At 39.8% G+C, this 15,347-nt stretch overlaps 1 protein-coding gene across 3 annotated transcripts in view; it reads right to left on the reverse strand.

Moving 5' to 3' along the window:
• Positions 1 to 1,356, reverse strand: part of LRRCC1 (leucine rich repeat and coiled-coil centrosomal protein 1) — a 39,864-nt gene extending 38,508 nt beyond the window's left edge. For 2 of the 3 annotated variants that reach the window (XM_024731615.1, XM_024731623.1), the window contains exon 1: positions 737 to 1,356. In XM_024731615.1, coding sequence (XP_024587383.1) covers positions 737 to 825 — 89 coding nt within the window. In that variant the 5' untranslated portion in view covers positions 826 to 1,356. The remainder of the gene's footprint in view (positions 1 to 736) is intronic. The other variant, XM_024731632.1, reaches the window with a different exon arrangement.
• Positions 1,357 to 15,347: the final 13,991 nt, after the last annotated feature.

Below are 15,347 nucleotides of genomic sequence, written 5' to 3' on the forward strand. Positions count from 1 at the left end.
GGCAGGCAACAAAGGAACTATGTGGAAAGGCACAGAGAAGCCTACTATGGAACTGCCCGCTTGTAGCTTAGTGTGTCTAATCACAGGGTGTAACCGGAGAAAGGGTAAGAGGTAAGACTGAAAAGGCAGAGAGGGACCAATCAGCAACGCAGAACCAAGAGCCTAGTATCGTGAACAAATTTGGGCTGCATGAAAGAGGAAAGCAGTGAACTAAATATGTTATGTTTAGTATTTTCAAGAAGTATAACAGTATATGTATCACAGGGCTCTGCAAAGTAATTAGACCAGGAGCTAAGACAATCAAGGCAAAACCAATGAAGCGCAGCAAACTCTTGCTTTACAGCTTCCAGAGATACTACTTTGCCACTTTCTGTCACAGAGAAAGAGCAAAGGAGAGGACAGAACCCGCGAACACCAACAATTACAGGGCAAGCAAAGAAATAGTTGCCAGCAAAGAAAGGAGAACCAGCGAAGAAGGGAGGATGGTCAAACGCCGGCAGGGAACCAGGACGTGGGGCAGTTTCCAGGGTGCTCATTAGTCCCTGGAGGAAAGGAAAGGGGGCTCATTGGATTTGGATCTGGCACTTCAGCAGCGCAGTTGTGGCGGAGAACGGCGGGCGACAGCCAGACGCCTTCGTGTGCGATCTCGGTAAAGCTGCCCCGCGCCTCCGCTCCACCGAGGCCGCCCGCCACCCTCGGCCCCTGCCGTGCGGTCTCCGGTAAAGCTGCCCTTTACCTCCGCAGGCCTTTGTCCATGAAGCACAGATCCCCGCAGCGGCTCTCGCCGTCCTCATTCTCGACTTCCGGCTCCACCGGCGCCTCCATGGCACCAGCAACGGGGAGATGGGTCTTAACCGGCGCCCAGCGCTGGGTCTGAAAGGCCGGGACACGCCTCCCGGGTGCGCGGAGGTCCGGCCCTAGGGGGCGGGCCGACTTCCTCCAACCGACAGCCGGCACTTTCCCGCCCCGACGGTGTCGCAAAGCCAGAAGCCTGAGCTTCCCCAACAAGGCCTTCCCTCCCTTTTACGGTATCTACGGCGCGACTCCTGAGACTTGCCGTAAAGCGAAACATTTTGCCTGTCCTGTGGTGGTTGGGGAAGGAATGCGTCTTTCCTTTGTGGCTCTTCTGTATGATTTTTGCATTGTAGGCGACTGACTTCTGAAGGCGATTTCACAGCAGTTTGTTTTTACAGACCTGTAGTCTTACAGACCTATAAGTTGTTCCCCCAGGTTATTGCGTCTACTGGATGCCTTACTTGTGCCAGGCACCTCACTATGCAGTGAGGAATAAGATGAAGCCCATTCTCGTTCCTGGAAGCATTCATAGTTCAGTGGAGGAAACAGAATTGCTGTACATCAGGGCCAGTGCTAGGAACAGCACAGAAGCATTTAAGCCAACTGTATATTACTGTGGGTAGTGGGAATGTTTTATAAAAGGAAGTCATCCATAGATGACTGAACAGAGTCTTGCTAGCTCACAGTGTGTTCTGGACAGAATGGCATTCCAGGTAGGAAAACAATACCCAAATAAGGTCCAAGAACCCTCCTGGTTACATTGCTTTCTGGGTCAAGGGAATATTTTTAAATGGAGACAAAATATTTATCTCAACCCTGGACCAGTCACTATCCTAAACTAAAATCTTCCGTGGTTCCTCACTAGTGACGGAAGAAATTTTCACATACTCAGGCATGGGGAAGTCATTCTGGCTTATAGATGGTTTGGCTTTATGCTAACTGGAACAGCCTACCTTACGTCAAACATGCATTGTACATGTGCTTTAACCATTAAAGGAAAGAATGCATTTAAAAATCTAAATGGATTAACTGATTCAGGCATTCAAAATGGAGCTGAGCGGCCTTGTAGATGTGGTTTCAAACACATTCCTGCATCTTCCAGAACTTGAATTTTCTGAACTGTATCAAACTCAAGGACACCACCAGCTGTTTTCAAAACAATATCTGCTAGAAGCTGCCAGCTGCAACATTATGATCTCAAAGTCTCCCCTTGTAACTATGCAACCATTTCAGACCTCAACCTAACCTTGCTTAACAAACACCCTTACTTCTTACCAGCTCCAAGCACAATTCTTGTCAATTTATATAATTTTGCTGTTTTTTGCTTTCCCCATTTTGTTGCCCAGCAGAACATAATTCAAGTACTTATTGAATCTGGGTCCCCTGGGCTATAGTTCTTAGTTTGGCTGGAATAAAACGCTTTCCTATTTTTATTATAGATCATTTATTGATTATTTGTGTCAACATTGGCCGTCAAATATAGGCCTAACTTTCTAATGTTGAAGATATATCCAGACTTAACTGTCATTAGTCTCCTGTACCTAATATATTCTCAAACTTGTAGCCACAATTCACTATTTCCTATAGCTACATGCTTTACCATGCATCTGCAGCTCCTTTTTTTTTTTTTTTTTTTTTTTTGGGAGCAGCTCCTTTCAACAAGAGGTGGAGGTATAAACTCTTCACTGGATCCTTGATTCTGGGCTTACATGTTAGTTTTTGTTTTGGTCAATAGAATTCATTGGAATTCTAGTGCTAGTCCCAAGACATCTAGTGCTAGGCCTCAGGACGTCTTGCAGGCTTCTGCTCCCTCTCTTGGAAGACTGCCTGAGCTGCCATTTGAGCAAGCTACATGTAGCAGAAACAAGTCACCCCAGCTAAGGACACACAGATGCATGCGTGAGCCTGGAAGCAGCTAGCTGAACCAGTGCAAATTGCCAACTAACAGAAATAGGAGCTAAATAAAGGGTTTTGTTTTGTTCTGGAGGAGATAGGATTAGATAACAGATAAACCACTAATACGATAACTGAATATCAATTAAAATAGAGATTTTTTTCAATGAGGATAAGTATTATAGTCTAACCTAAAACAAACAACTGACATAAGAAACAAGTCATTCTGCAATGATATTAAATGTACTGGATATTTCCTCCAAAATTATGTAATTAATTATAATTAATTAAATTAATCCATCAAGATATTTATTATAGTTAGTAGAGTTTAAAAATTGTAGATTATATCTGGGTTACCTCAGCACTTAAAGGTTGATTGTTTTTTCAGAATGATAATTTGATGAATTTGTATTTCTGTTATTTGCCTGTTAAAATCACAAGTGCTTAGCAACCTGCAGTTTTGCTTCTAATTCTTTATCTGCAAAACAAAAATTATTAAAGTAGTTTCTATAGGAGATCTCAGTTCTAAAATTCAAAAAACCTATCATTAATAGATTGTAATTGTAAATAATTGTAACTGTAATCAACTCTTTTCAATAACTACATTCTGCAGTTTTATTTTATATTTTTAAATTGTACTTCAATCTGCCTTGGACTTGCTTTACATGATATCTATGATGTATTCATGGGTGCAAAATGGGCAATATATCTGGAATCAATCTTACCAGTGTGACATCAAGTATGAGATAGGCAGTCAGGCTGGGGCTGGTGAGATAGCATTGCAGCATCATTTGGCTTTTTAACCATCTAAAAATATATAAGCTTTTTTCAAAATAAAACCCAAAGCTTTAAAAGCTTTATGATGACTTGATACATTCAGATCCCAGTGTAGAACATCAGGTCAATGGCATGGGAGCACAAGATCAGTCCCCTTTGTGATTTGTGGCCTTGAAAAAATTTGCATCACTCATGAATTCTAGTTACTTAGTTGTATGTACCACCCCCTCCAAACACTGGGTAGAGCATGCCAGAACGTCCTGGCCTTTCATGGCACTGCCAGGGGGGCTGGTTTTGTCATAGTTTGCTGGGGCAGCTAAGAACAAAGGAAAAGGGATGAGAGCCTTGCTGTGCACCCAGGCACAGCTCTGCTAGGTTGGGAGAAGGCCAGGGCTTGAGGCTTCTCCACAGGAAAGCAGGGAGAGCAGTGGAACTGCCTTCCATCCTGGCCCCTAGTTAGTACATCAGTCGGACACCAGAGGGAGTATAAGACTATGGGCTCCTGCAGAAAGAGAACTAAAGACTAGAAAAACACTAGGAAAAATCTACAAAACAGAGTTGGTTTTTCAAAAAGATAAAATGGAGAAACTGTTAGACTAACAGAAAAAAGAGGGAAGGCTCATTAAGCTAAAAAAGATGCCCTACATTAGTTGATAAGAAAGCATAATTATCTTAATGAAGCAAGGGTCATTTAGTAGATTCAATATTCTTTCATAATTTAAATCTTAGCAAGTGAAGGGTAGACGATGGTGCTGTAACTAAACAGCATTTTCTAAACACCTACAGCAAACATCATACTTAATATGAAACATTAGAAGTATTCTCATTAAAGTCATGAGCAAATCAAGGATTCCTGCTCTATTTTAAAAGTGAACTAGACCCAATGCTGTAAGAAAGTAAAATATCTTTTAAGAAATTCTCTTGAATTTTCTAAATCAACATAGCAACAAAAATTTTAAGCTGTGGAATTAGCAGGAAGTATGCAAAATTTTGTGTAAGAAACTGAACTGAACTGAAGTTTATCAAAAAGTTTAATCAAGAGAAACCTTTAATCATTATTATAAAGATGTCAGTTTTCCCCAAATACACTTCAAATAAAATTCCATCATGAGAATCCCCACTGAATCTTTTATAGAACTTGACAAAATTATTCTAAAATGTATATGGTTTCAAAAATTAATTTTGAAGATGAAAAAGATTTTATATTTGAAATGACTACAAAATTTTAATTCAAAAAGTTTTAATGATTATCTCTTCAAGTTCTTTTTTTTTGCAGAAAGTTATTTTATTTTTTAACATCTTTATTGGAGTATACTTGCTTTACAATGGTGTGTTAGTTTCTGCTTTATAACAAAGTGAATCAGTTATACATATACACATGTTCCCATATCTCTTCCCTCTTGTGTCTCCCTCCCTCCCACCCTCCCTATCCCACCCCTCTAGGTGGTCACAAAGCACCGAGCTGATCTCCCTGTGCTATGCGGCTGCTTCCCACTAGCTATATATTCTACGTCTGGTAGTGTATATATGTCCATGCCACTCTCTCACTTTGTCACAGCCTACCCTTCCCCCTCTCCACATCCTCAAGTCCATTCTCTAGTAGGTCTGTGTTTTTATTCCTGTCTTACCCCTAGGTTCTTCATGACCTTTTTTTTTTCTTCAAGTTCTTGATGGTCACCATCGATGAGAAACTTTGCTCACTCAAGTAAAAAGTAAAACAAATTTATAAAATTATTTATTTCACAGTTTTTTCCTGTCTATCCTCACTGCTTCCCCACCTGCGCTCCATGGACACCTAGAACCTGGCAAAGAAAGGCTGAAATATATAGCCAGATGGTAATAAGATTTGAGCAGCCATTCTTAAGGGATAAACAGAAGGTTTGATCCAAAGACTGAGGAAAGTAACAGAGGATCCAAGAGATCTTTTGAGGAAATAATACTGTGCTTCACTTCTAAGAAAGATCATCCCCAGCTCTGTGTGACTGAGAGTGGAGATCAAAGTCAGCACAGCACAAGCAGCCTAAATTCTCAGGGAGACAGCTACATTCAGTGAGGAATATTTCAATACCCCTTTAGGAGACAAAGATTCCTGCCCCTATTGTGGCACTAAACATTAAAATGTTTACACAGAAGAATCCTATTGCCCTCAGGAGTTGCATGCTTTTGTCTTTTTTTTTTTTTAAATCCTGAAAAATAATTTTAAAATTTCATGTGGATTAAAATTTCATGTGAATTGCTGTAATTAAAAAAAATAAATTTAAAATTTCATATTCCTGAAAGGCTCCCCAAACAGTGACATGGCCTTAATTTAGCCATCTCATCCTTCCACAAGTGTTTTATTATTAAACCTAATTTGGTTTTAAAAATGATTTACTTGTGAATTGTTATTCAATGTTGTGACCTCTTTGAAGGCCAGAGTTAAAATGTTTCACACGTTAATTATTTTTAAAAAATTGTCTATGCCACTGAACAAGTTAGTCACAGATAATTAAGAAAGGACGATTTCAAAGGTTCTGGGTGGAGAAGTCTCCACTGGAGGTATAACAATGATATTATTTAACTCAAATAATACTTTGTAGATGAGTATCTAGGGAAGAAGTTGTAGTTTAATGGAAAGAATGTAAACTTTGCATTCAAGTGAGCAAAGGTTTGGATCCCACTCTTCCACTTACTTGCAGCATGGTTTTTAGCAAGTTGTGTTATTTTTTTAGAATCCACATTTCCTTATCTATGAAATGAGGATAACAATTTAATATTGTAGTATAAGCTACATAGTATTGAATGAGATAATATATGTGAAACACCTGTTGGATTACCTCACATATTAGGATTAATTACACCACAATTAGGATTAATTAGTATATCTATATTGGGCCTGAGTATACATGCAAACCAGTCTAGTATTAAATTTATGTAAGGCTACTGCTCTTCCACCAGTTTATAGGTATTAATTTACCCAATGTGTATTTATTCATTAATTCAAACATTTGTTCCTCCACTAATTTTGTAGCAGGATCAGCTATAGAGAAATTAACTTGTGATGATGTTTTGTTCATTTCACACATGGTATGTGAAGGAGCCAAAGATGACCTCTGCATACTGGACTGTAGGTTGTCTGCTTCCTCACAGCAGGCTGAAACCCATTAGCTCTAAAGCCAGCAAGCAAGTTTTTAAACATTCCATTGTTTTAAATATAGTCCAAATAAGGATATTTTATCCATTTAGAACTTGTCTGCTTTGCATGCCCTGTGAAACTGCACACAACATCTGTTAGCACAAGTAAGGTAAGCTCAGGGCAATAAAGACTCTACATCACTGCTGCCCTTGGAAACTCTCTGATCCAGAGACTGCATGCTGTGCTGCTGAATGACATCTTCTAGATGTACAAGCCTCTGTCTGATTTTCCTTTCCCCAGGAATTTTCTTGCCTTCCTCCCCTCCAGTGGCTTGCCATGGCCTCTGGGAAGTCTCATGCTGTGAGTGACTTCTCTCACTTGCAAACCAGTAAGAGTGCTGCCCAAGTAAGTCGTGTATGTGCTATCACAAGCTGATCTTATCCTTTCCCTTTATCAGCCTCAAAATCTCTAGACCCCCTAAAATGCAACAAATATTTATCTAGTACCCACTATATGAAGGATCAAAACAGTCAAACCTTCTATATTCTAGTCAGGACAAAGTACTTTCTTATTATAGTCAGAGGAGAGGTAAGCAAACAAGTAAACACACATGTATAATATGTCAGGTGGTGTTGAGTGATAGATGGTGACTGTTGGTGTCTGTGTGGAAGGAAAGGGTTAATAGTTGGCAGATAAATATTTCCTCAACTACAAGATATTTTTACCAGGTATTTCAGCTCTCCTGTAAAAAAAATGAGGCCATTTATAAAAAAATAACTTCTTATATAATCTTTGAAAGTGGCTTCATTGTAATATATAGTATAAAAGAAAGTGACTTTGCAAATACTGTGAGCTTACTGGATCATTTTTGTTGAATGCTTACCATGCATTCAGAATCTCTACAAGGTCTAACAGAAGGGATTTTTATCTCAAAACAAGTCATTAAAGACTGGAGACAGTGACTGCTTCTTCAACTGCAAAGATAGCAATACAAGACTTAAGGGAACATCAAAAATCAAGGAAACATGACAGCACCAAAGGAATACAATACTCTCCCAGTAATCCAAAGATATGGAGATCTCTGACTTACCAGATATAGAATTCAAAATAGCTGCTCTAAGGAAGCTCAATGAGCTACAAGAAAACACAGAAAGACAAGTCAGTGAAATCAGGAAATCAATAAAACAGTAAAACAATAAATGAAAAAAATAAAAAGTTTAACATAGTAATAGAAATAATAATAAGAACCAAACAGAAATTCTAGAGCTGAAGAATACAGTGAATGAATAGAAACATGCAGTAGAGAGTATCAACAACAAAAAGGATCAGAAGAAAGAATCTGTGCAGTAGAAGGCAGGTTCTTTGAAATTATCCACTTAGAGGAGAACATAGAATGAAGGATGCAAAAGAGTGAAGAAAACCTACGTGAACTATAGGATACCATTAGAGAAATAATCTATGAATTATTAGAGTCCAAGAAAGACAAGAGATGGAGAAGGGGAACAGAAATCTTATTTATAGAAATAATGGCTGAGAACTTCTTAAATCTGGAGAGATATTTAAACATCCAAGTTCACAATGCTAATAGGTACTCGAACATTTCAATCCAAAATACTCTTCTCCAAGACACACTATAATAAAACTGTCTAAAATTAAAGACAAAGAATTTTTAAAGCAACAAGAGAAAAGAAAAATCTCTCATACAAGGGAACTCCCATCAATCTATCAGTAGATTTCTCAGCAGAAACCTACTGGGCCAGGAAAGAATGGGATAACATATTGAAAGTGCTGAAAGTAAAAAAGTGCAAACCAAAAATACTTTACCTGGCAAAGTTGTCTTCCAGAAATGAAGGCGAGATAAAGACTTTCTCAAATAAAAGCTGAGGGAGTTTATCACCACTAGAACTGCCTTACAAGAAATGCTGAAAGGAATTCTTCAAGCTGAAAAGAAAGGACACTAATTAATAACATGAAAACATACAACACCCTGGTAAAAAGTATATAGTCAAATTCAGAATAGTCTGATACTTTAATGTGGAGTGCTAACTACTTAACTCTAGTGTAAAGGTTAAAGATCAAAAATATTAAAAATTTCTATAGCTACAATAATTTGTTAATGGCTAGACAATATAAAAAGAAGTAAATTGTGACATCAAAACGAAAGGTTGGGGCTTCCCTGGTGGCGCAGTGGTTGAGAGTCCGACTGCCGATGCAGGGGACACGGGTTCGTGCTTCGGTCTGGGAAGATCCCACATGCCACGGAGTGGCTGGGCCCGTGAGCCATGGCCGCTGAGCCTGTGCGTCCGGAGCCTATGCTCCACAACAGGAGAGGCCACAACAGTGAGAGGCCTGCATACCACATAAAAACAAAAAACAAAAAACAAACCAACAAACAAACCGAAAGGTTGGAGGGGGGGAGTAAAAGGTTGGGGTTTTTTTAGTGCAATCAAAGATAAGTTGTTATTGAGATATCAGCCAAGATGATAGACAGCCAAGAGTAGAAAGAGCCTGAGCTTACATCCTCTCTGGGGCACACCAAAATTACAACTATTACAGGACAACTATTGATGCAAATGACCAGAATCTACCAGAAAAGATGTTCTGAAACTAAAGATATAAAGAACCACAATGAAACAGGTAAGAAGGATGCAGTCATGGTATAGTCAAGACCCATAGCCCCAGCTGGGCGACCCATACACAGGAGAATAATTATAATTGCAGACGTTCTCCCAAAAGAGTGAGGGTCTGAGCTCCACATTGGGCTTCTCAGCCCAGGGTTCCTGCCCTGGGAAGACAAGCCCCCAGGACATTTGGCTTTAAAGACCAGTGGGCTTACTTTGGGGAGTCCCAGAGTCCCAGGGGGCTGGGGGAGAAAGACACTCCAGTCTTAAAGGGTGCACACAAAATTGCACATGCCCAGGGACCCAGGCAAGAAGCAGTAATTTGAACGGCATCTAGGTCAGACCTACTGGGGGATTCTACTGGAGAAGCAGGATGCAATTGCAGCTCACCCTGGGGACATAGACAGTAGTGGCAGCCATTTTTGGAAGTTCTTTCTACCACATGGACACTGGTGCTGGCAAATGTCATGAAATGTAAACAACCTACCAGGTACACAGTAATAAAGACAGCAAGTTAGGCAAAATGAGGCAACAGAGGAACATGTCCCAAATGAAGGAACAAGATAAAACCCCAGAAGAAGAACTAAGTGAAGTAGAGATAGGCAACCTATCTGAGAAACAGTTTGGGGAAATGATTGCAAAGAGGATCAAAGAACTCGGGAGAAAAATTAATGCACAGAGTGTGAAGTTAGAAGTTTTTAACAAAGAGTTGGAAAATATAAAGAACAACCAAACAGAGATTAATAATAGAATAACTGAAATGAAAAATACATTAGAAGGAATCAACCATAGACTGAATGATACAGAGGAATGGATCAGTGAGCTGGAAGACAGGATAGTGGAAATCACTGAAGATGAAAAGAAAAGAAAAACGAATAAAAAGAAATGAGGCCAGTTTAAGAGACATCTGGTACAACATTAGAAATCGTGCAGAAAACTTGAATATACATTTTTCTAAAGAAGACACAGGGCCAACAGGCACCTGAAAAGATGATCAACATCACTAATCATCAGAGAAATGCAAATCAAAACCAAAATACATGTCACATTTCACCTGCCAGACTGGCTATCATCAAAAAGAGCACAAATAACAGACGTTGGAGAGGATGTAGAGAAAAGGGAACCCTAGTACACTGTTGGTGGGAATGTAAATTTATGCAGCTATTATGGAAAACAGTATGGAGGCTCCTCAAGAAACTAAAACTAGAACTACTGTATGATACAGCGATTCCACTCTTGGGTATATATTTGAAGAAAATGAAAACACTAATTAACAAAGATACATGTATCCCAGTGTCCATAGCAACATTATTTACAATAGACAAGATATGGAAGCAACTTATGTATCCATCACCAGATGAATGGATAAAGAACAAGTGGTATATATATACAATGGAATACTACTCAGCCATAGAAAAGAATGAAAATTTGCAACAACATGGATGGACTTGGAGGGTATTATGCTTAGGGAAATAAGTCAGAGAAAGACAAATACTGTATGATATTGCTTACATGTGGAATCTAAAAAATAAAATATAATAGAAATGACTCAAAATTATAGAAAACAAACTAATGGTTACCAGTGGGGACAGGGAAAGTGGAAGGGACAAGATGGGGTAGGGGATTAAGAGATACAAACTACTATCTACCAAATAAATAAGCTACAAGGATATATTGTACAGCACAGGGATATAGCCAATATATTATAATAACTACAAATGGAGTATAGCTTTTAAAAATTGTGAATCACTATGTTGTACACCTGTGACATATATATTGTAAGTCAACTATATCTCAATAAAAAAAAGGAAAAAAGAAGGTACTTTGTGTGTGGGTAAATGTAGATAACAGAAAACAAAGTTAAGGCATAATATCATTACTCAGAAAAAAAGTTGTTAGCAGATTAAATTAGACTTTTATATCTCTAAGATGTTTTATGTAAGCTGCATGCTAACCACAAAGCAAAAACCTACAGTTGATACACAAGAGATAAAGAGAAGGGAATCAAAGTATACCATTATGGAAAATCATAACAAAGACGGCATAAGAGAAAGAAAGGAACAAGGGAACTACAAAACAGCCAGATAATCCTTACCTGTCATAATTACTTTAAATGTAGATGGATTAAATCCTCTGATCAAAAGGCATAGAGGGGCTGAATGGATAAAAAAAATCAAGACCCAACTGTCTTCTGCCTAAAAGAGACTCACCATGGCTTTAAGAACACACGTAGACTGAAAGTAAAGAGATAGAATAAGATATTCCATGCAAATGGAAACCAAAAGAAAGTAGGAGTAGCTATACTCATATCATACAAAATAGACTTCAACTTAAAACTGTAACAAGAGACAAACAAGGTCAGTATATAACAATGAAGGTGTCAGTTTATCAAGAGGTTATAACAATTATAAATATGTGCACCCAACATCAGAGCATCTGACTGTATTAAGCAAATACTAGCAGATTTGAAGGGAGAAATAGATAACAAGATAATAATAGTAGGGCACTTCAATATCCCACTTTCAACAATGGATAGATCATCCAGACAGAAAATCAATAGGGAAATGTTGGACTTGAACTATACTTTTGACCAAATGGACCTAACATATCTAGACATATATAGAACATTCCATCTTGCAGTGCTTCTGCTGAAAGATCAGCTGTTAACCTTATGGGGATTCCCTTGTGTGTTATTTGTTGTTTTTCCCTTGTTGCTTTAATATTTTTTCTTTGTATTTAATATTTGATAGTTTGATTAATATGTGTCTTGGCCTGTTTCTCCTTGGATTTATCCTCTATGAGACTCTCTGTGCTTCCTGGACTTGATTAACTATTTCCTTCCCCATATTAGGGAAGTTTTCAACTTTAATCTCTTCAAATATTTTCTCAGTATGTTTCTTTTTCTCTTCCTCTTCTGGGACCCCTATAATTCGAATGTTGGTGCATTTAATGTGGTCCCAGAGGTCTCTGAGAATGTCCTCAATTCTTTTCATTCTTTTTACTGCTCTGTGGTAGTTATTTCCACTATTTTATCTTCCAGGTCACTTATCTACTCTTCTGCCTCAGTTATTCTGCTATTGATTCTATCTAGAGAATTTTTAATTTCATTTATTGTGTTGCTCATCATTGTATGCTCTCTAGTTCTTCTAGGTCCTTGTTAAACGTTTCTTGTATTTTCTCCATTCTATTTCCAAGATTTTGGATCATCTGTACTCACATTGCTCTGAATTGTTTTGCAGGTAGACTGCCTATTTCCTCTTCATTTGTTTGGTCTGGTGGGTTTTTACCTTGCTCCTTCATCTGCTGTGTGTTTCTCTGTCTTCTCATTTTGTTTAACCTGCTGTGTTTGGGGTCCCCTTTTCGTAGGCTGCAGGTTTGTAATTCTCATTTTTTGTGTGTCTGCCCCCCGTGGGTAAGATTGGTTCAGTGGCTGTTGGAACACAAGACTGGTGCCTGTGTTCTGGTGGTTGGGTCTGGATCTTGTCTTTCTGGTGGGCAGGACCAGGTCTGGTGGTCTGTTTTGGGGTGTTTGTGAAATTAGTATGATTTTAGAAAGCCTCTGCTAATGGGTGGTGTTGTGCTCCTATCTTGCTAGTTGTTTAGCATGGGGTGTCCCACACTGGAGCTTGCTGGCTGTTGGGTGGAACTGGGTCTTAGCGTTGAGATAGAGATCTCTGGGAGAGCTCTCACCAATTGATATTACATGGGGCTGGGAGGTCCCTGGTTGTCCAATGTCCTGATCTCAGCTCTCCCACCTCAGAGGCTCAGGCCTGACACCCAGCCGGAGCACCAAAACCCTGTTAGCCACAGAGCTCAGAAGAAAACAGAGGAAAAAAGAAGGAAAAAGAAATTTTAAAAAATTATTAAAAGAAAAAAATAAATTATTAAAATAAAAAATAAAGGGCTTCCCTGGTGGCGCAGTGGTTGAGAGTCTGCCTGCAAATGCAGGATTGGCAGGCAGCAGATCCCAAGTCTACAGTTGCTCCCAAAGTCCACCACCTCAATTTTAGGATGATTCGTTGTCTATTCAGGTATTCCACAGATGCAGGGTACACCAAGTTGATTGTGGGGATTTAATCCCCTGCTCCTGAGGCTGCATGGAGAAATTTCCCTTCCTCTTCTTTGTTTGCACAGCTCCTGGGGTTCAGCTTTGGTTTTGGCCCCACCTCTGCATGTAGGTCATCCTCAGACGTCTGTTCCCCACCCAGACAGGATGGGGTTAAAGCAGCGGCTGATTAGGGGCTCTGGCTAACTCAGGTTTGGGGGGAGGGAGGGGTACATAGTTAAAATTGGAATGCAGGGGGATCCTGCGGTGGCAGAGGCCAACACGACGTTGCAACAGCTTGTGGGGAGCAATGTGTTCTCCCAGGGAAGTTGTCACTGGATCATGGGTCCCTGGCAGTGGCGGGCTGCACAGGCTCCGGGTGGGTCCGGGGGTGGTGTGGAGGGTGACCTGTGCTTGTACACAGGATTCTTGGTGGCTACAGCAGCAGCATTAACATTTCACGCCCATCTCTGGTTCCAAGCTGATAGCCGCAGCTCGCACCCATATCTAGAGCTCGTTTAGGTGGCACTCTGCCTTCTGTGGGCACATGGGGAAGGAATCCCCTCTCCTTGCACACCCTGAAACAATGGTCTCTTGCCTCTTCAGCAGTTCCAGACTTTTTCCCAGAAGCCCTCCCAGCTAGCTGTGGCGCACTAGCCCCCTTCAGGCTGTGTTCACGCAGCCAACCCCAGTTCTCGCCCTGGGATCCGACCTACGAAGCCCGAGCCTCAGCTCCCAGTCCCCGCCCGCCCCAGCGGGTGAGCAGACAAGCCTCTCGGGCTGGTGAGTGCTGGTTGGCACCGATCTTCTGTGCGGGAATCCCGCCGCTTTGCTCTCCGCACCCCTGTTGCTGAGGTCTCCTCCGTGGCTCCGAAGCTTCCCTCCCCCGCCCACCCCCTCCCACTCCCGTCTACGCCAGTGAAGGGGATTCTGAGTGTGTGGAAACTTTTCCTCCTTCATAGCTCCCTACCAGAGGTGCAGGTACTGTCCCTATTCTTTTGTCTCTGTTTTTTCTTTTGCCGTACCCAGGTATGTGGGGAGTTTCTTGCCTTTTGGGAAGTCTGAGGTCTTCTGCCAGCGTTCAGTAGGTGTTCTGTAGGAATTGTTCCACGTGTAGATGTATTTCTGATGTATTTGTGGGGAGGAAGGTGATCTCCACATCTTACTCCCCCGCCATCTTGAAGGCCTCCCCCTGCCTTCTCTTTTGTCTGTATCTAATCTCCCTCTATCTCTCTTTTATAAATACATCTGTGATTACATTTAGGGCCTGCATAGATAATCCAGTAAAATGCTCCTCATCTCAAGATCCTTAATCACATCTGTAAAAACTCTTTTTCCATATAAAGTAAGATTCAGAGGTTCCAGGGATTAGGGCCTGGAGATCTATATCTATCTATATCAATATCTATATCTATGAAATGAGTTAAATATAAAAATATATATAAGCTTATACATACATATATATTTTAAAAAATATTTAACTCACTATTTAATGAGGGAACCAGTGAGATATTATAACCAGTTTAAAAGAGAATTCAAACAATGTGCACACATAGGCAGTCAAGAATGTTGAAACAAATTTACAAGTAGAAGTAAAAGTGGTCAGTATCCATGGTAATCACTGCATCCACTAGACAAAATTCACTTATATTTCTATTGTCAAAAATCATTTGCATTATTATGAGTATTCTACAACTTAGAGTTGTAACATGGCTTAAAGACATTAAAAAGCACAAGTAACTAAGAAAGGTATACTAGACAGGACATCCAATAAGTTCCCCACCTCGATTTCAAAGTCTTTAAAAAAGTTTTCATGACATTCTCTCCCTTCTTTTTTTTTAAAATAATGCCTTGTTTATTTTTATTTTTACAGGAACAAAATAAAATCATTATTATTATTACTGGATTTTAGAAACTTTAGTGTCTTTATATTCCCTTTTTAATGCCAGTTAATGTATTGATTTTAGGGTTCCACAAAATTTGGGAAACATTTTGATAAACTTCTCTTACTAGATATGAACTTAATTGACCTAGACGTATTTTTGAGGACCATGATTTAGCGTATCACACTTTATAAAGGCTAAATACAGAGACCTGAAAG

Source organism: Neophocaena asiaeorientalis, unplaced genomic scaffold (genome assembly GCF_003031525.2).
Source record: "Neophocaena asiaeorientalis asiaeorientalis breed wild unplaced genomic scaffold, Neophocaena_asiaeorientalis_V1.1 scaffold371, whole genome shotgun sequence".
In the NCBI taxonomy this organism is placed as follows: domain Eukaryota; kingdom Metazoa; phylum Chordata; class Mammalia; order Artiodactyla; family Phocoenidae; genus Neophocaena; species Neophocaena asiaeorientalis.